The 20,511-nt window shown below is 41.9% G+C and overlaps 1 protein-coding gene across 2 annotated transcripts in view; it reads right to left on the bottom strand.

Annotated features, from left to right (window-relative positions):
• Positions 1 to 5,070: 5,070 nt before the first annotated feature.
• Positions 5,071 to 20,511, bottom strand: part of CRISPLD1 (cysteine rich secretory protein LCCL domain containing 1) — a 197,229-nt gene continuing 181,788 nt past the window's right edge. For both annotated transcript variants that reach the window (XM_063923972.1, XM_063923971.1), the window contains exons 14-15: positions 16,348 to 16,481; positions 5,071 to 8,794 (exon numbers count right to left, since the gene is read on the bottom strand). In XM_063923972.1, coding sequence (XP_063780042.1) covers positions 8,743 to 8,794; positions 16,348 to 16,481 — 186 coding nt within the window. In that variant the 3' untranslated portion in view covers positions 5,071 to 8,742. The remainder of the gene's footprint in view (positions 8,795 to 16,347; positions 16,482 to 20,511) is intronic.

Consider the following 20,511-nt stretch of genomic DNA (forward strand, 5'->3'; position numbering starts at 1 on the left):
CCATTGCCTGGTACTGCAGAATTTTTTGGCACCATAAAAATACGTTTTTAATAAGAATCTGAAATTTTTAATATTGCCTATTTGAGACCCCAGTATATAATAAACTGAACATTTGTTCTTTTTCATGATTGGGTATTTTGGATTTTTGGAGGCTATAGGCCTGATTACGTCTCTGCCACCACTCCCCATTACCTCCTTCAAAGGATCACCAACTGTCAATCAATTTCCAAATAAATCCTCTCTGCGACTGCGGTTTCAAGACCATTGCGGCACATGCACAGTGCAACTTAGTTGCATGCGCACACCACCGATAATCGCTCAACCGTGAAAAAAACTGGTTTGTGCCCAATTCTGAATTGGGGGTAATACACATTTTGAATATTTGGCCTGATTATGATTTGGAAGTAAAGCAAAAAAAGTAAGTAACAGTGCATCTGGGCAAAACCATGTAGCACTGCAGGTGTAGCAGATGTAAGAGGTGCAGAGAGATTTAGATTTGGGTGGGGTGTGTAAAATCTGAAATCTAAAATGCAGTGTAAAAATAAATCTGTCTAACATTTCTGGGTTACAAAAGCAGGCCAGTATTTACCCTGCACAGAAAAATATAAATGTACTTGTTCACCTTACATTGCAACATGTTTTCTTCCAGATACAAAGTAACTTTTTTTTCTTTACTTCCACATCAGAATTAGGACCATTATACGTAATAAACTAGACATTGTAATGATTGCACATGTGGGACTATACAATGAAAAAAAAAAATATTGGAGTAACTGAAAGTTTGGCGCCAGTGTTAATTTTTACAAGAATTTTCAATTTAGTTTTAGTCACTTACTTAAATTGTAGTTGGTTTCAAGTCACATTTTAGTCTAATTTTTGGCTTTGTTATAGTGAAGATTTAGTCATTAGATCTCAGTTTTCATTTTAGTCTAATTTTAGTTAATATTTTTAGTCATAACTTTTACAGATTAATGATAATGTAATGGATTTTGCTAAAGAACATTTCTCTAAAATTCCCTTGAGAAGTTTGCATACTTTTAACTATGTATTTACTAATCTAGGCTCAGTGGGCTAAGAAAGTGTTACATACTGAGTCTGACTTACCGTAGTACTCCCATATATAATATACAAATCAATACCTTAAGTTTGTTAGAATAAATAAGTGCAATACAAAGTGCTATTTTCTTCACAGCATGTCATATTTATTTCTGGAAATATCTAGTACACATAATTGTTCTTTAAAAATGAAATACCCTACTTGCAGTGTTAATTTTGGCAGGGATTTGAAAGTTCGTTTTAGTCTAATTTTTTTTTTTTTGTGCTTTGTTTTAGTCAAGTACTGTATTAGTCAGTGAATCTCAGTTTTCATTTTAGTCTAATTTATAGGCCCTACACACTGGCCGATTTTTTGAAAGATATGAACGATCTCGTTCATAAATGAACGAGAACTCGTTCATATCTTTCAGTGTGGAGGCTCCAGCGATGAACGATGCGTGGTCCCGCGCTCGTTCATCGCTGGTCCCCCGTCGGCTGTGCATGTAGGCCAATATGGACGATCTCGTCCATATTTGCCTGCAGTTCTATGGAGCCGCGTGACGGGGGGAGTGAAGAAACTTCACTCCCCCCGTCACTGCCCCCCCGCCGCCGGGTCGCTCGTCGGCCGTATCCGCCGTCGGGCAGCTCGGCGGCGGGTCGGCCAGTGAGTAGGGCCCCTTAGTCTAGTTTAAGTCCTGAAAACTGTCGTCAACAAATACTTTTAGTGAGAATTTTCATCGACAAAATTGACAGTTTGGTGCTTATAGTAATGTAAATATGTGGGTATTTGGGAGCTACAAATTTATTTAGACATTTGTGACAGATGTACTCTTAAAGCGGAAACCTTTTATCTATAAGGTTTTTTATTTAGACCCTGGGGCCAGTGTTTTATGAATGCCATGCCTTGGTTGATATATAGTCACATTGCATCCCTGTGAATCTCTGTACTTAGTTACAAAAGAATAAGCAAGTGATTAACTACTGTATACTGCAATTCCTTCTAGTAAACAGAATGCAAAAAATTATGCTGTTCTCATTGCCAGACTTGCATGAATCATTGATCAAAGACTGTTTTACGTCTACTCCATTTTATTTCATTTGCTAGCTAGGGGAACCACATTTTTGTAGAAGTATTAAAAGAACACTTGCTCAGCAATAATTAACAAAGCCTTCACAATACAGGTCTTTGTGCAGCGTGCTGAACCAAGTCTACAAGATCGGTTATGCCAGCTCAAGTTCAGTGATCTGCACAGCTTGCTACTCTATAGGTATTTAAAATGTTCTGCTGTTACCCTGAAAATACTTGCTCCGAAAAGTAATGTTCTGCTAGCTAAAAAATAAATAACAGATGCGCTAAAATGTCCATTTTGCTCTGGTTTATTTTCATTCAAATCTTTTTATGATTTACACAATATTTCAACTGATGTGTTTATACAAAATTGAAATTGATAGAATACTGCATTGTACTGTGCAGACAGAAGTGAAAAATGTCAAATAGCTAAGGAATGCTGCAGGGATATATGGAAGTGTTTTATGTTCTAGCTGTAAAGATTTCAACTGTGGTGTAGTAAAAGTAACCATCTGCATATTCTACACAGTAGCCTTATGTAGGCATGTAGTATAAGGTATCTCCTCTAATAAGGGGTACACATGGAGCGATTTTTGCCTATTTTCTAAGCGATCTGACTTGATCAGCAGCCGCAGCATGGGACACCCACTATGCCACCAATGATTGTACACTAAATCGTTACCACAGATCGCTTGCGCACATCGCTACCTGTGTATGGGCGATCTAGACTCCGGGAAGCTCTAGGCAAATCACCTCCACTAAATTGCTTAGCACAAATTGCTTGCACAAATCGATCTGTGTGTATGCCCCATAACTGTCAGGGGGAGATTTAGAAGAGCTTGGTGAGAGATAAAGTGGAGGGAGACAAAGTGGCAACTAATCAGCTCTTACAGGCTGTGTATGAAAAATGACTGTTAGGAGTTGATTGGTTGGAACTTTATCTTTCTATACTTTCTCCCTCTCCAAAGTTTGATAAATCTCCACCCTAGTTTGTTTTTGTGTGATTTTAATATTGTAATGAAGAGTGAACTGACTGTATTACATTTCCTTTACTCTAAAAAAATACTGTTTTTGCACTAAATAAGGGCTGTCAGTTTCTCATGGATTGGGCCATATCCAGTGGCAGCTACCTAGTGCGGGGGGGGGGGGGGTTACTAGCACTGCTGCAGCAGCTATGAAGTTACGGCCTGTAACTGACCTGTAATGTAGGGGTAGGGGTGGGAGGAAGCAAAGGATTGCATTTTCCAGGGTTCGGTGTAAAACTATTTACATTGGTTATATTATGTAGGCTGCTCCGAAGATACGCATGTAATCACTCTCAGAGATGCAACTCCACCAGCAATATTAAGAAAGGAGCAGCCAGATTTGATGAATTCTTGGAGCCAAATGTAATAGCCTGTGATATGCAGAAGTTGTCACGATTCCAGCAAAATAGTAATTAGATTGAATGCACCAATTAGTTTACAGGTGTGCTAGTCAGTGAAATCAGTGAGACTTCATTCCACCTTTCCTGCAGGCAGATGACTGCTGTAGCTCAGCCGCAGCAGCCTCGCATGGCCCCATTCTGGCCAGCGTACAGCAGCTGGCCTGCATGGGGAGAGAGAGGGAGGCTGCTGTCAGCTGACATGTGAGGGAGGGGGGCAGAACCCCTCCAGCAAACCCGGGCAATTAATAACTGCCCTCCCCCCCCTCTCTGCGCCTCTGAGTTTGGCCCAAAAAAAATCAGTGAACAGCAATTACTGTAGGTATGCGGTGACAGTTATTGAAAATATGACTCCAGTCTACCAGCAAAAATGTAAACTCTAAAAGGGATGCACGTTTTTCTTATGGTGCAATGTACAGAAACTTTGTTTCATGCGCAAAATTATTAAATTTTTTATATGAAATTACCTTTAGGCTGTGTGTATAAGTGCATTTCGTGTTTAGGCTTGGGTCCCATCCCAGAGATATCTTATTATGGGGCCTTATTCAGGTTTGTTAGGAAAGCAAAAAAGTTAGCAATTGGGCAAAACCATGTTACACTGCAGATGGGGCAGACGTAACTTATGCAGAGAGAGTTAGATTTGGGTGGGGTGTGTTCAAACTGAAATCTAAATTGCAGTATAGAAATAAAGCAGCCAGTATTTTCCATGCACAGAAACAATATAACTCACCCAAGTCTAAATCTCTCTGCACATGTTACATCTGCCCCACTTGCAGTGCAACATGGGGCCTAATTCAGACCTGATCGCAGCAGCAAATTTGTTAGCTAATGGGCAAAACCTGCAGGTGGGGCAGATATAACATTTGTAGAGAGAGTTAGATTTGGGTGGGGAATATTGTTTCTGTGCAGGGTAAATACTGGCTGCTTTATTTTTGCACTGCAATTTAAATTTCAGTTTGAACACACCCCACCCAAATCTAATCTCTCTCTGCATATCTGCCCCCCCCCCTGCAGTGCACATGGTATTGCCCATTAGCTAACAAATTTGCTGCTGCGATCAGGTCAGAATTAGGCCCATGGGGGGGGGGGTCATTCTGACCTGATCGCACTCGATCAGGTCACTACAAGCCTACTCAGAAACTGCACAAAATGTTTTTGCAGAGCTCGGCTGCACAGGCATTCGCACACTTGCAAAGCTAAAATACACTCACCTATAGGCGGCGACTATCTGATCACAGCGCTGCAAAAAGTAGCTAGCAAACGATCAACTCAGAATGACCCCCCATGGTTTTTCCCGATTGCTAACTTTTTTGCTTTGCTAACAAACCTGAATAACCTCCATGGTATGCAAATATTCCAAAATACTCCAACATCCAAAATACTCTGATCCCAACCACTTTGGATATGGGAGACTCAACCTGTATGTGGAAGCACGTAGCATTACAAGAATATGCCTAACAAAAACGTTAGCAAATTTTTTAACCTGAAGGAAACACAACATGTCGACATATTAGCAAAAACAGACCCATTAACATTTTTTGGCTTTAAAAAAGAAAAATTTATTTTTTTTCCCACGTAGGACATGTATTATAAGTGACAGTTTTGTACCAACATGTGGTAAAATTCTTGACAACTAGCATTTTCCAATGAAAAGTGAATAGACTATACTAAAACTGAATGCATATTAAATTGCATTATAAACTATTATTCTGTACACTTCCTGGCCTGCAGGAATATTTGCCAGGCTATACAAAAAAAAAAATTCGGCTTTTTATAGATTAATTCCATTAAAAATAAAAAATATATAACAAAGACACAATCCTACCCAAATATAAACAATATTTACACATTTTAAATTCCTAAATCTAATTTCTGAACAATATTATATTTTTGGGACAAAATAGCAGCAATAAATGATCCACTGCAAGTAGAAATTTAAAGTTTTCATTTTTAACATTATTTTACCTAATTGGAGACTGAAATAAATGTTGTTTTATTATTTAATTATAAACCTAATATAAAGTAGTGGGGATCACCCATTTTAATGTTACTACAGTGTCAGGCTTTTAGGCAGCATTCAGTCATTTACGAACCTTCAAATAAAGATGTGTAGATGGGATTCAGGGAATAAAGAGCATTTTTTGGTATTCTTAGTATTGAGCTTTGCATCATCTTCCTGCAAAACGCATTTCTACATGTGTGCGGAGGTGGTGGAGACGGGTATGGTTCATAGGGTCGACAGTGCATAGGTCGACCATGTTTGGGTCGACCACTATTGATCGACAGTAACTAGGTCTACATGGTCTAGGTCGACAGGTAAAAAGGTCGACATGAGTTTTTTATGTTTTTTTGGTGTCGCTTTCTCCATACAGTGAGCGCAAACCCCAATTAGTGCACCGTGTCCCCTCGCATTCGGGCAAGGTGCATCGCTCCTCTACCGCTGTGCTTGGCACAGGTTACTATTCCCAATCGTAGTCCGCGTGGATCGTTAAGTATGAAAAAGTTTAAAAAAAGAAAAAAAATTGAAAAACGTATGTCGACCTTTTGTCTTGTCGACTTAGAACATGTCGACCTAGAGACCCTGACGACCTTGAAACCCTGTCGACCTAGTTACTGTCGAACAATAGTGGTCGACCTAAACACTGTCGACCTAGTTACTGACGACCTAGAGACCGGATCCCGTGGAGACTAGGCATAAGCTCAGTTATATATGGAAAGTTGACTATACTGTATGTGTAATTTTACCAAAGTGATTCCAGTGCACAACAGTGACTTGTAAATAAGACATCTCTGTGGGATGTAGTTACATTGCCGGCAGTCGGGATCCCAGCGGTCTCGATACCGACGCCGGAATCCCAGCATTGGATCCCAGCGTCGGTATGCTGACCGCCAGGATCCCGGCCGGCGGCATCACATACCTAACGCTTCTGTTAGGCCCTGTTGCAGAGTTAACCAGTAGACATCACTAACGATGCAATGCTGACGAATGCAGCTCCATTTCCCCACTCCCCTTTGCTTCGGAAGTGTGTACAGTACGTATTTGCCGATGCAGGGTCCTGTCGTACACCGGATCGGCCGGCTACACATCACTCTGATGTGTAGTCAGCTTTAGTTTAACCTCATTCATGGCTTAAATGAATCATGAGGAGGGACGGTGCTTATTACACATGGGGGTAAATTTACTAAGGTGGGAGATTTTTAGAACTGGTGATGTTGCCCATAGCAACCAATCAGATTATATTTATTATCTGCTAGAAGCAGCTAAATAAATGGTAAGTAGAATCTGATTGGTTGCCATGGCCAACATCACCAGTTCTAAAAATCTCCCACCTTAGTAAATTTACCCCCATGGTGTTTTTATGTGTATGAAGCATTTTATTACAATGCCTGTAGCTCCAGCAACAGAGAATAAAACAGAGTTCCTTTTTTTCTGTAGTTGCAACTTACTACGAGTTAGTAGATAGCACATTCTAGTGAAGGTGTCAGTTATATAATAACAGAGTTTAAGATGGACACTTTACAATAATGGGCTGTTAGATAAACAGTGTGGGGAAACCTCAGGATTGTTCGCTGTCCTGCCGGTAATAGCTTCCCCACTGAAATGTAGCTTGGAGGCAAAAAATAGATCCCAATCAAAGTACAGAAGGGGCTGCAAAACCACCATCAACATGCACGTCTTTTTGTGAAGTGGAAAATGGAGTCCATCCCTTCACACCACAAGGAAGGCCATTACAATGTGCCTTTTCCTCCATTTATCTCCTTTCAATTAACTCACTATGAGGAAATCTCATCCCTAATCTGCTCCACAAACTGAGGTGCATTCATGCACCTTCTATGTGTTTTCCCCACTCCATCTCCTGCGGCCACTACAGACTTCTGCTCCTCCTCAAAAGCCCGCTATCTGGGTCTATAACATAATTCTCCTCAGCGGAAGCCTAGCGTGTTGCGTATGTGATGCCAGCGGCCGGGATCCCGGCGGTCAGCATACCGACACCGGGATCCCGGGCACTAGAATGCCGGCAGGGGGTCGAGTGCAACGAATCCTCTTACGGACTCGCTGTGCTCTCCACGCTGCGGACCCGGCTATTCTATTCCCACTCTATGGGTGTCGTGGATACCTACAAGTGGGAATATCCCCTGTCAGCCAGGATTCTGGCTGGTGGCATTGTCAGTAGTCTGGATTCCGGCGTCAGTATCGTGAAGACCTGGATCCGGACTGCTGGTGATGTAACTACATCCCTAACAGAAGACATCGCTAATGCCCGCTGGAGTATGTAAATCAGGCATACACACACTGCCCAAAATGCCCGATTTGTCTTTCTGATTTGCCTGGAAACTACAAATCGTGCTGATATTGGAGTAGTGTGTACCCGCATAAGCACTATTTTAGGAGAATTTTTTACAAAATTATTTGGTTGAAACGGGTGGTAGTAGGGGGAGCGGATCTAGAGGTGTATCATGTTCCATGCATACCAGTTGGGCACAATGCTGAAAAGCCAAGGCATTCTGCAGGGCACATCGGGTATGCTTAGAAAATTACGTTATGCGTAGTAAATGACTTCCTATACTTTTGTTGTAGGTCTCACCAACTATTCAAAGGCATACTTTAGCCTAATGCTACTTTTGTTACAGTGCATCCGTTATTTCAATGTTCTTATGTAATATATGTTTTCTTTACATTTATAACAAAATTTCCATCAAATTCAACATTTTAAAATATTAAAATTCCTTTTTAGCCTGATAATGACACAGCCTGGCGAACTACTGCACATTCAGATAAAAGAAATATATGCCCCTATTTATCAGTGAGTGATAAATTTCACTGTGAGTGATAAATTGCACCAGCCAATCAGCTCCTAACTTCCATGTCACAGGCTGGGTTTGAAAAATGACAGTTAGGAGCGGACTGGCTGGTGCAATTTATCACTCACTGTGAAATTTATCACTCATTGATAAATAAGGGCAATAGTTTGACTACAGCAGTGGAACCACATAGCTTGAATGCTGAACAAGGTCAGGTACAGCAAGAATTAGTATAATTCTAAATAGATGATAACTCTTTACAAGTTACTCTGTATTTCATACAGTCAAATCTAACTAGGATCCAAAATACATATTATATTTAATGATACAATAAGAATACATCTTTATACAAACTTTAAAATGTTTATTCCTTGATTTCTGACATTTTCAAGTATTTTTCTTTGGAATGTTTTCAAATGACAGCAAATATTCTGAATGCCTTGCTACCCATTGGGTTATGTAAGCTGCAAAACAAATAAAATAAAGGATTAGTAATATACTGTAGCTACTGTAGTGGAAGATATAAAGTAATTGTTGCATTTTGGAGAAAAATCAAACTTTTATTTTATCTGCGTATAATTTGATGCTGATTTAAAGGTGGGGGAGATAAATGAGGAAATCCAAGTGCTTAGGATCCCTAACTCGGAAGCTGATTGGTTGCTATGGCAATTCTCCTTTTGTACACTTCCTCACTCTTTAGAACAGTGGCTCTCAGCATCAACCCTCAAGTATTCCCAACAGGTCATGTTTTGAGAGTTTCTATCCGTGAAAGCATGAGGGATAATTACTGACCCAGCATATAGATTTAGAGGTCTATGTACTAAGCCTTGGAGAGAGATAAAGTGGGCAGTGATAATGTACCAGCCAATGAGCTCCTACCTGCCATGTTACAGGCTGTATTTAAAAATGACAGTTAGGAGCTGGTTGTTTGGTACTTTATCTCCACCCACTTTATCTTTCTCCAAAGCTTAGTACATAGCCCCTTAACCATACTTGCCGACTTTGTGGCTGCCCCCTCCACCCAGGACGGCACAACAGGGGGTAGTTTCGGCATATGTGGGTGAGGCAGGGTGTGTGGAGGCTCGAACGTATCATTGCAACCCCGCCCACTGCTATATATTTCACAGATTACAGGCTTTGTAGAGCGGGGGGTGGGGTTACGATGGTGCGATTCAGCACAAATCGCGGCATCGTCCTGCCCACAGACGGGTAAATGGACGACTGCAGTGAGGAGTGTGTGGCTGCGGGCGGCAGGTGGTGCGGACAACTGGATGCCAGCTCCGGGAGACTTGCCCTCTTTCCCGGAGGCCTGGAAGTGCCACCCGATTTTCTGGAGCTTCCCCCCAATTCCAGGAAAGTATGCCCCTAACTCACATGTACATGATTAAAGTAATCCACAAAACTGTTGGTAGTAATTGGGGACTGGTGTTGAGGACCCCTGCTTTAGAAGGTTTGATACAGCTAACCTAAGTCTTTCTGACCTACCACCTATGAAGTGAAGATCCGGCAAATGGGCCCTAGTAGGAAATCAGTGGCTGTAAACTCTCCAGATGAGAATCTCTGACTGCGGCTGACACTGGGGCAAATAGTTTACATTTAAATAACAAAAATTGCAATAATACGTTGTCCTGTGTACATTACTGTAGGTACACCACGTCATAGCACCCTATATAATATTCACTTCCTATAGTAACTGAAAAATTATTTAATGGAAATAAAGGTTGGGGGGTAAATTAGCAGGCAGAAATAATCTACATTGTTACCCCAAACATCATGCTCCAGTACAGGAGAGAGGTAATTAGGATAAAACATTTGTGCAATGCAGAAGTCGCTAAAATATGTAATACTGAAGAAAAATTCCTCCTGTGTGTAAAATATATAATTATTAAATACAATTCCACTTTGTTGGTGTGTGCTTGTGTGTGAAGCACAAAGTAATATAGCATGAATGAAACCACCACTGGGACAGGCTTCTGTGTCGTGGACGGACAAGATCGAGTATTTAAAAATGTCACCTTTGGTGTACTTATAAAAACTTAGGCCCTAATCCAGACATGATCGCTGTTGTGCGAAATCGCACAGCGGCCGATTATCGAATGACTGCGCATGCATATGCACCACAAAGCGCACGTGCGAGGCCAAACAGCAACAGAATGGTGCAAAAATTTCTATCACTGGGCGTACGCAAGGTGATTGACAGGAAGTGGACTTTTGTGGGTGGTAAATGCCCATTTTCTGGGAGTGTCAGGAAAAACGCAGGCGTTCCCAGCCATTTTCAGGGCGGGTGTGTGACGTCAGCTCCGGTCCCGATCAGCCTGTTTCTTTTGCACTGTTGGAGTAAGTCCTGGGCTACGCACAGACTGGAAAAATCATTCGATGTTGAGTGAGTTGCGAACGGATTTTCAGTTGTCCGCTGTCTGGCATTCGCACACTTGCACGGGGAGGTTTTTCACTCTTTATGGGCGAGGACTATCTGACTGCAGACCTCTTCAAAAACTCAGCGGAGTGATCAGGTCTGAATTAGGCCCTTATGGGTCTATTTACTAAGCCTTGGATGGAGAAAAAGTGGACGGAGATAAATGACCAGCCAATCATCTCCTAGCTGCCATGTCACAGGCTAGGTTTGAAAAATGACAGTTAGGAGCCGATTGGCTGGTACTTTATCTCCGTCCACTTTATCTCCATCCAAAGCTTAGCAAATAGACCCCTTTATCTCATCTGAGCTTGGTGTCAGGGCAATATTTTGAGAATGACCAGTACATCACCTTTGAGTCCAAACTTTTATATTCAGGAATAAAGTCTTGTTTTGGTACTAGGGCCCTTCCTACACAGTACCATCTACATATAGCAGTGCCCAAGCTCAATGACAGTTGTGTGTGACAGGTGCATAAGAGGAAGAAACTGGAAATTCCGCTGTAAGATGCATTTGAGAACCAGACTGAGGAATGCAGTGAGGCACCGGGAGGGAGAGGAATTGACACAACTGCTGAAAATAGTGATGTTACAGGAGCCGCAACAAGCCAGGTGCCGATAGTCTAGCTTCTAATGAGTCCAGAGTGAAGGAGCATGGCCACCACAAGCCAAGTATGTGTCAAAAACTGATACACATGATACCGGAGAAGTGTGATTGAAAGTGACAATCCCAGGATGAGAGTGTCAGCCCTGGGGCTCTTCATCATAGCCATGCACTGAGCACTATAGGGCTGACATGAAGTTGGCCACATATGCTTTAAAAAACTCTAATAAGGCAAATTCTTCCCATATGCTAGACACACTCCAACTGTACATCAGCAGAATATGCGCCAGGTTAAAGTCAGACATACTGTACATACATCCAGATACACGTCCACCCAACCAGCCACAAGCACAAGAAAAGTGTGTGAACTTTATAGTATTTGCTATGTGGATTTATTTTAATTTAAAAAGAACCTTGTATACAGTATTACAGCAGAGGGAATATTTGTTCTCACTTACCAAGAAAGTTGCCAAACAATTTATTAAAACAATACATCCACAAAATCATATATTAATATTTGCATCATCAATGTCCATCAGCTTGAGAAATGAATTTGCATTCAGCCAAATCAGAAGCGGCTAGCATCTGACAGCCATAATCCTCATCAGTGTGTATTTACAGCAGCCCCAGGCAGCCACTATTGATCCAGCTACAATAACAGCTGTATAAGCATCTCTACTGCCGTCTGTCTCTGCTCTCAATTTGGCAAACTTGCCTTTATTGTACTCGGCCTACGTCAGACCGCCCCATCCCTCCCAATCTCCATCTCTCTTAGCGTACGGTGGTGCAAGTGTCAGGCCGGCATACAGACATAGATTTATGCAATGCAAATGTACATATTTAATGTTAAGCTAACAGGTGTATGCCCAACTCATCATCAACCCCTTTGTAGCCAAACACTGTGCCAGAGTTAAATACTGTATGTAATGGGAAAAAAAGCCCATTGATTTTGTCAACTGTATTTGTACTGCACTACCATGCCTGCATCAGCTCCACACATTTAGCATACATGCAGTTTTAAGCCTGCATGTGCAAAGAAATGCTCCTGTTCAGCGAACGCTCTGCTATTTAGCAAATAATATTTTTGGCACATTCCCCAAATACAGCTGTTTTGGGGTGATATCGTCAGATATTAGTATCTCCTAAACGTACCATGGAGGGGGCACAGCAGACCTCTCTGATTGCTGAGATCCCTCCATTTCTGACAACAGCCGCAGACCCCCCATGTTTCTATGGGGCCTGCTTAGCTGTCAGATTTATTATACTTGGCCCCATAGGTAAAGCCATCTCCAGATGGCGTTAATGGCGTTATCCTATAGTAGCCTTTGGGCGACATTCCGCATGCACAGAATGGCCCCGGCTCCCGATATAGAAGCAAAATGTTTGCTTTTGCGATCATTTCCCTTCTTTACACATTTCTGGGACAGGCTCATGTGTTTTTTTGTACATTCATGCGAATGTTAATTTCTTCTTAAACAATAATAACTATCGGGTCTAACACCCAATAATTAATAATTATGCCCCTATATACATTGTTACTGTATTCATAACAGCTTCTATATATCTTGTATTATGACTACACCGATCAGCTTACAATACTTACAGGAATCTTGATGTAGATGAAGACTGAGGGCCACACCAATCCTTACATTACATTGTTTTGCACTTGTTCCGTGCCTACTATAAAATAGTTTTCATATGCTTAGGAGAAAGTATTGTATCAAATATGACATTATACCCAGTGGGAGGTCTGGGAGCTGGTCTGACCTAGAAGCATCTTGTTAGGGGATGATATTGGGGATTACAGGAGACAAGCAGTTGTGGTACCACAGCTTCTCCTGCGTTCACTTAATACCATCAGTTACAAACCTGAAGAAATAACAATGCTAGTCTGTCTATTCCACTCAGAGCCGGCCCTAACCAATATGATGCCCTAGGCAAGATTTTAGCTGGTGCCCCCTAGCACCACCACTGGTTCCGCCTCTGACCTTGCACCTCTTTCCCAGCACCATCACCCTCACCCATAGCAGTCCTTATTTTGGTGTTTGTACCCCCTATATTTTAAATATCAACAGTTCGCACATTTGGCCCAAAAAGGGGTGTGTTTTTGCTGGCAAGAGGCATGGCCACACAATAGTAACCCCAATTCCAATTACGCCACACAGTACTGCAACTTTATTCACATTTGATCATGTGATAGTGTGCATAATCCATATTACATCCCACAGTAGTATCACTTTACCTTAAATGTTACTCCTCACAGTAGAGTCCCTTATTCACTTTATATCACACTGAATTGCTCCTTATTCACATTACACCACACCATATTGCTCTTTATTCACATTAGTTGACACACTAGTGCCCTTTCTATACGCAACGCCACATAGTAGAGCACCTTATACACATAATGCCACACATTAGTAATGCATTTATACACATAATTCCACACAGTAATGCACCTTACACATATAAGACAAATTATTAATGTCCTTATAAACATAATGCGCCTTACACATTATGACAACCTTTATTAATGCCTATTTACACATAATGTCCCTTACACATATGCCGTACATTATTAATGCCCTTATACACATAATGACACACATAGTGCCCCCTACACATTTGCTGCACATTTTAGTGCCCCTATACACATAATGACACACATACAGTAGTACCCTGTTACACATATGCCGCACATTATTAATGTCCTTATACACATAATGACACACATAGTGCCCCCTACACATATGTTGTACATTATTAATGCATTTTTACATGACACACATAATGCTCCTTACACATATTCCGAACACTACTGCACAACCAACCCACTCACATGCACACAGCCACTAACACTGTGACCTCTGCTTGGATACAGATGTGTCCTCATAAATCTTGCCTCAATGCTAACGTTGGGCACCTTTTTTTATGAAAATGCATCTTATTTGCACTGCTATGTGGCTAGGATGCACAAGCAGCTTCTGCTGATTAAAATGATATGCAGCATGCCTATATACTGTGTGAGACTGTGGCTGTATCTGCATATGAAATGCTACACACAGAATATAGGCATGCCGCATATCATTTTAATCAGCAGAAGCTGCTGATGCCCCTAGGCATATCAAATGCCCTAGGCAATTGCATAGTTTGCCTATGCCTATGGCCGGCTCTGATTCCACTATTCACGTACATGCAAAATGGTTTTCATTTATGTTGTTTATTTTTTACATTGCTTAATTAAGTAGAATTAACTAAAGTACAATTATTGCAAAATGTAAAAATCTGGTAGATAAATTGAATAAATAGACAAAGTAGCAGCAGAAAGATTTGCTTGTGCAGTAAAAATAAAATGCAATAATTACACAAACACAAGTTGTGCAAGAACTGAGACGCCCACTTTCATCGTTCATAGATCCTTGATAAGCCGATTGGTGTGTCTTTAGACGCCACCATTGTCTGTAACATTGAAACCTGCAGCAGCCCTATGGTCGGTGCAGATATTCCATCTGAGTATGAACTTCCTACTTTATGTGAGCGATTATGCATCTGTGTAAAAAACACTTCAGCAACACGCCCGCCACACTCCCATAATACACACATAAGATGGACAATCTCCATGCGTCTGAATAGCCACCACCTAGCCACTCACCAGGAAAGCCCAGCACATTTGCAATAAAGATGCATGCATATGAAATCACAACGGCGTCTCATGCCTGCTGCAATTTATATCCCTTTCAGACATCCTCCAAAATCTCGGGATTTTGCACATGAACGAGCATCAACCCGGGATTTTGGTATGTCTGAAAGGCACCAACCGGGTCTTTCTTCCTGGGTTGGCGACCCGAGTTAAGTCTCAATGACGCAACCTGGGAATTTGCTCTCTGGCCGCATTGAAACAGTTTTAATTGGCCAGGAAGGGCCGCCTGATGCCTGCTGAAGACATCATCTGCGGCAGCCAGAGAGGGACATTTTCGCCACACATGAGAAGTACACAGAGCTGTGCAGAGAAGTGTGCCAAAGCCAGTGAACAGACGAGACACATGAGAGGAACACAGAGCTGTGCAGAGAAGTGTGCCAGAGCCAGTGAACAGACGACACACATGAGAGGAACACAGAGCTGTACAGAGAAGTGTGCCAGAGCCAGTGAACAGACGAGACACATGAGAGGAACACAGAGCTGTACAGAGAAGTGTGCCAGAGCCAGTGAAAAGACGAGACACATGAGAGGAACACAGAGCTGTACAGAGAAGTGTGCCAGAGCCAGTGAACAGACGAGACACATGAGAGAAACACAGAGCTGTGCAGAGAAGTGTGCCAGAGTCAGTGAACAGACGAGACACATGAGAGGAACACAGAGATGTACAGAGAAGTGTGCCAGAGCCAGTGAACAGACGACACACATGAGAGGAACACAGAGCTGTGCAGAGAAGTGTGCCAGAGCCAGTGAACAGACGAGACACATGAGAGGAACACAGAGCTGTGCAGAGAAGTGTGCCAGAACCAGTGAACAGACGAGACACATGAGAGGAACACAGAGCTGTGCAGAGAAGTGTGCCAGAGCCAGAGGGTGCCAGTGAAGAGACTGCCATTCTGTTTATCATGTCTCATTGGAAGGAGGAGGAGGTCATGGAGCTACTACATGTGAGGGGTAAGGAGGAAATAAGAGCCCAAATATCATTCCCTTAAAATGATGACGCTGCCTTCAAAACTGGAAAAAAACAGTTTGTGTCTGAAAGGGGCCAACCCAGGAATTTCCCGGGTCTGTGGAGTAGTGTGAAAGGGGGTTTCGAACAAAACCCCGGGTGTTTGCTAAAGAGAAAATCCTGGGTATGAGCAGGGAAATTCCTGGGTCGTATGTCTTCAAGAGGTATTAGATGCATGCAGAGTAAAAATATATATTAATCAAATTATATAGCTGCACGTGACTCAGAATTAGTCCCAAATTATCTACAAACAGGAACATATTAAATATGCTACAAACATTCCTCCATTATTTACCTCTCTGAAGTGACTCCATTCTGAGTTGATCCAAAATAGTGTCTCTTCTTGTCTACAGGCATAACATCCACGTAGCCTCCTTGTTGATTGCGCATTACACCAGCATGAAGGGCGGCCTTGCAAATACTTGATATCTGTGATAAACAAAGGCAAAACCACTTTAGATTTTATTGTGTGAGATGCATGTGTACTTATAGCAGAAGCATGTGTGTGAGTATTGGGCGCACCGTGCAGCCAGTAACACACACTGCTATCACCTCACATCACTAGTATCTGGATGCAAATGATATCTGAGATAAAGAGCAAATACTGTAGTTTTTGTACAGAATATTTCCTGCAAGTCTATCAAAGGAGCTTATAGGACTAGGTATCAAAGGACATAAAGTACTAGGTACAAATAAACTGTTTTACTATACAGCAGTGGTTCCCAAACATTTTTGAATCACGGCGCACCCAGAGTATCGGAATTTTTTCCGCAGCACCCTTAGGCCAAAAGTTTCTCTTTGAGAAATTCAGAAAACAATATTTAATTAAGTAAAATTATGTTTATACTTTATGTCATCTTTAGTTTAAAATTTATGGTGAGGGACAGGATTTGCTTCTGTTTTGTCCACAAATTTTATGTTTGGCCGCCACAAGCGCTGGTTTTACCTATTACTGTACATTGATCATAAATAATTCGAATTGGTCCTGAACCACCAACCCTGGTACCCCTGTAAGTGCCCGAAGGCACACCAGGGTGACACGGCACACAGGGAACCACTGCCTTACAGTATAGTGAACCTAGAATACAGCCAATTTTATTTATGTGCATTACATTTACATTAACCAAGCAGCTAAATGCACTACTGGTAAGCCATTTAGGGGGTACATTTACTAAGCAGTGATAAGAGTGGAGAAGTGAGCCAGTGGAGAAATTTCCCCATCAACCAATCAGCAGCTCTGTATCATTTTATAGTATGCAAATTATAGCTGTTACTTCAGTGCTGATTGGTTGCCATGGGCAACTTCTCCACTGACTCACTTCTCTGCTCTTATCACTGCTTAGTAAATGTACCCCTTAGTGTGAGCCAGCCCTGAAATAATTCATACCATGGCACCAGAGTCGCAACCACTGTACATACAATGCTACACTTACAGAATGAAAGTTAGTTTCCACTTCTTTTTATGTTTAGTTAGTTCATCCATCCACTTGGAGACTGCGTGCCTGATTCAGAGGTGGATGGAGAGGCGACCGTGGGTGCACCTATTGGCAGTCGCCCCTCTGAGACTTTATGCAAATGGCACTACAAACCCGTTGCATGTGGCTCTGAATCAGGCTGTGTAGGTGGAATGATACCGTGCTGTGTATGATCTACCACAGTGGAGTTGGGAAGAGTGATACAGCTTTATGTGATTAATTGGGAGAAGAGGTGGTGGATGCTTGAGTTACAGCTATTAATCAGAGCAGACGACATTGATGGGTTTAAACCATCCTAAAAAATCCACTGATGGTTGGGTACTGCACATTCCCAGAATGTGCACTAAGTGCAGGCAGGTGTTCCCTGTCAATGGTCAAACCATTAGATATGTGTCGCAAACCTTTGATGGTCAATGGCCATCCCTAGTGTGGGGTGTGATTTCTTTAAAAGAAGTAGGGAGGCATCATTTCTGGGGAACCCGCGGGGGTGATACCAGGCTCTTCGTGTTGATGGTTGAAATGCCCAATAGCCACAGTAATGGGGAGTCACACTATGAGAATGCCTGGAACATCAAACATAACAGTGGAATGTATTTAGTGTAACTATTCTGATGTGACTGAGAGGGGGTTGAGGAGCAGAAGACGCCCATAGTATGTAACAGGAGAAGCTCTGAATGCAGTGTTCCCACTAATAGTCCAGGTTTTCACGATAGCCATACTTGAACACGGATAACACTAAAACCTGGACTGTTAGTGTGTCTTGAGGATTGAGGTTGAGAAACACTGGTGTAGAATCTGTGGACTGTGAAATTACTCTTTTGGTCAGATATCCGAGTGCCCCAACAGCCATAGTAAAGAAGGATCAATGCCCAAGTCACAACAGAAAAGATGATGTGCCTAGCACTCAATTAGCGAGAATCTGCTCTATCCGTACAGAGCTCCTACAGTTAGAAGATGCGCAGTTGCACACCCCCACAGACCCTAATCATTTTCAAGTGTACAGTAGCTTAAAATCGGGTGTAGTTGCACAAAAGGCATATACTGTACACTATACGAGATGCATGTTTTGCATTTTGTTTAATGACTCTTCAAATACTGTATGTCATTTTGATCTATAAGCATATTGGGTATATTTTTGACTATATATTTTTAAACACGTTTTACAGGTCTAGACTTCTGCCTCCGCTCACATGTCAGTTGCATGTCAGAGGTCAGCCAGCCTCAGATTGTAGGTCAGGAAGAGATAACTTTCTGCCAGGTCTTCATATGCACTTGCTTGAACAGTTTTCGTGGCACGTTACGGTATCATATATCCTTAGAGTGCACTTTTGCTTGCACAGCCTGTTATTACAGCATAACAGGTGCTTTAGGCAGTAATCTCTTATAAAGATGTCAAAGATATTCTAAGACCATTGCACTTACTTGTCAAAACAAAAGTTTGTGCACAGTGCCAAGAAGGTGTACACTGGTGACTAGTTGTTTGTGCGAAATGAACATATATTAACGTGTCTGCTCCTGGTTCTCATGCAGGACTACTGATGTGTGTCCTGGACAGAACACTGCTTGGATGTGCTGCTTACTCGAACCTTCTTCTTTTGAAATATCCTATATTACTTGAACATGCGTAATTCTTCCAGAAATAAGGTCAGATCACAGATGTGTGAAAACAAATCAGGTATATGCCCTCATATCCTGTTACAAGCCAAATCCCACTTGGTTAAGGAACGTGCTGTTACACATATTAATGTAACTAGGTCAAGTTTTGCTCTCTCTGGGAATCTGGCACTATCCTCTATGAAGAAAATCAAGTCAAATTATTTATGTAATACTAGATTTATGTTTTTCATACATAGTGTAAGGATCAGATTTACTGAACAGTTGCTAATACTAGAGTAGCAATCCCATATAGAATTTTCTTTTTTTTAAATAGCACGTAAAGCCCCTTTAAACATGCACCTGATTATTTTTCTTAGCTGATCTTCTACAAATGATTATCTCCTTTGCAAAATCTCTCTGGAGGGTAAAACGTGTAGCTGCCAGGCACAGCCTAACAGGTGCTCAGCATATTATGTGATGGCAGAGGGATGAGGAGAAGAAGGAGGGTGCACCAATGAAAACAGATTAAGAGTTCTCTGTTCACTACATGTATCATGTTACTGTGGTTGCCATGGCAATCAGACTTGTAAATCTGCAGTATTGTCAATAGCTAAGAGAAGTCTTAAGAAACACTAAGAGAAAATGGTAACATCCAATATTCTTCTTATAGTCTGCCAACGTGATTTATGGAACGAAAAAAACGAGAATTAAAAAAAAAAACATTAACATTGACCAATTTCTGGAACTTGTCAGATCAGGAGAACAGTGGACCCAAGATGAGCAAATCTTTAGATGTCATTTTAACTCAATAAACTATAATGAAATGTTCAATGTAGTTCTTAACAATTCATGTACAGTATGTTTACATTAATAGAGGTCTATCACAAGTTTGATTTCTAAAAATGCATATATTTTAAGATACTTCAGTGTATCTGATGTCATATCACCTGCCATTGGTCCTGCTTCAGAGTAATATGTAAACCCAAATTGCAGTTCCCACGCTGGGACCATTTGAGGGCTGGCTAGGGGGTACAGATTAGTGATGAGCGGGTTCGGTTCCTCGGAATCCGAACCCCCCCGAACTTCAGCCTTTTTACACGGATCCGAGGCAGACTCAGATCTTCCCGCCTTGCTCGGCTAACCCGAGCGCGCCCGAACGTCATCATCCCGCTGTCGGATTCTCGCGAGGCTCGGATTCTATCGCGAGACTCGGATTCTATATAAGGAGCCGCGCGTCGCCGCCATTTTCACACGTGCATTGAGATTCATAGGGAGAGGACGTGGCTGGCGTCCTCTCCATTTAGATTAGAAGAGAGAGAGTGAGAGTGAGACACTTGATTTACTGGAGCTTAGGAGTACTCAGAGAGTGCAGAGTTTACTAGTGACTG

Source organism: Pseudophryne corroboree, chromosome 5, assembly GCF_028390025.1.
Source record: "Pseudophryne corroboree isolate aPseCor3 chromosome 5, aPseCor3.hap2, whole genome shotgun sequence".
NCBI classification, from domain to species: domain Eukaryota; kingdom Metazoa; phylum Chordata; class Amphibia; order Anura; family Myobatrachidae; genus Pseudophryne; species Pseudophryne corroboree.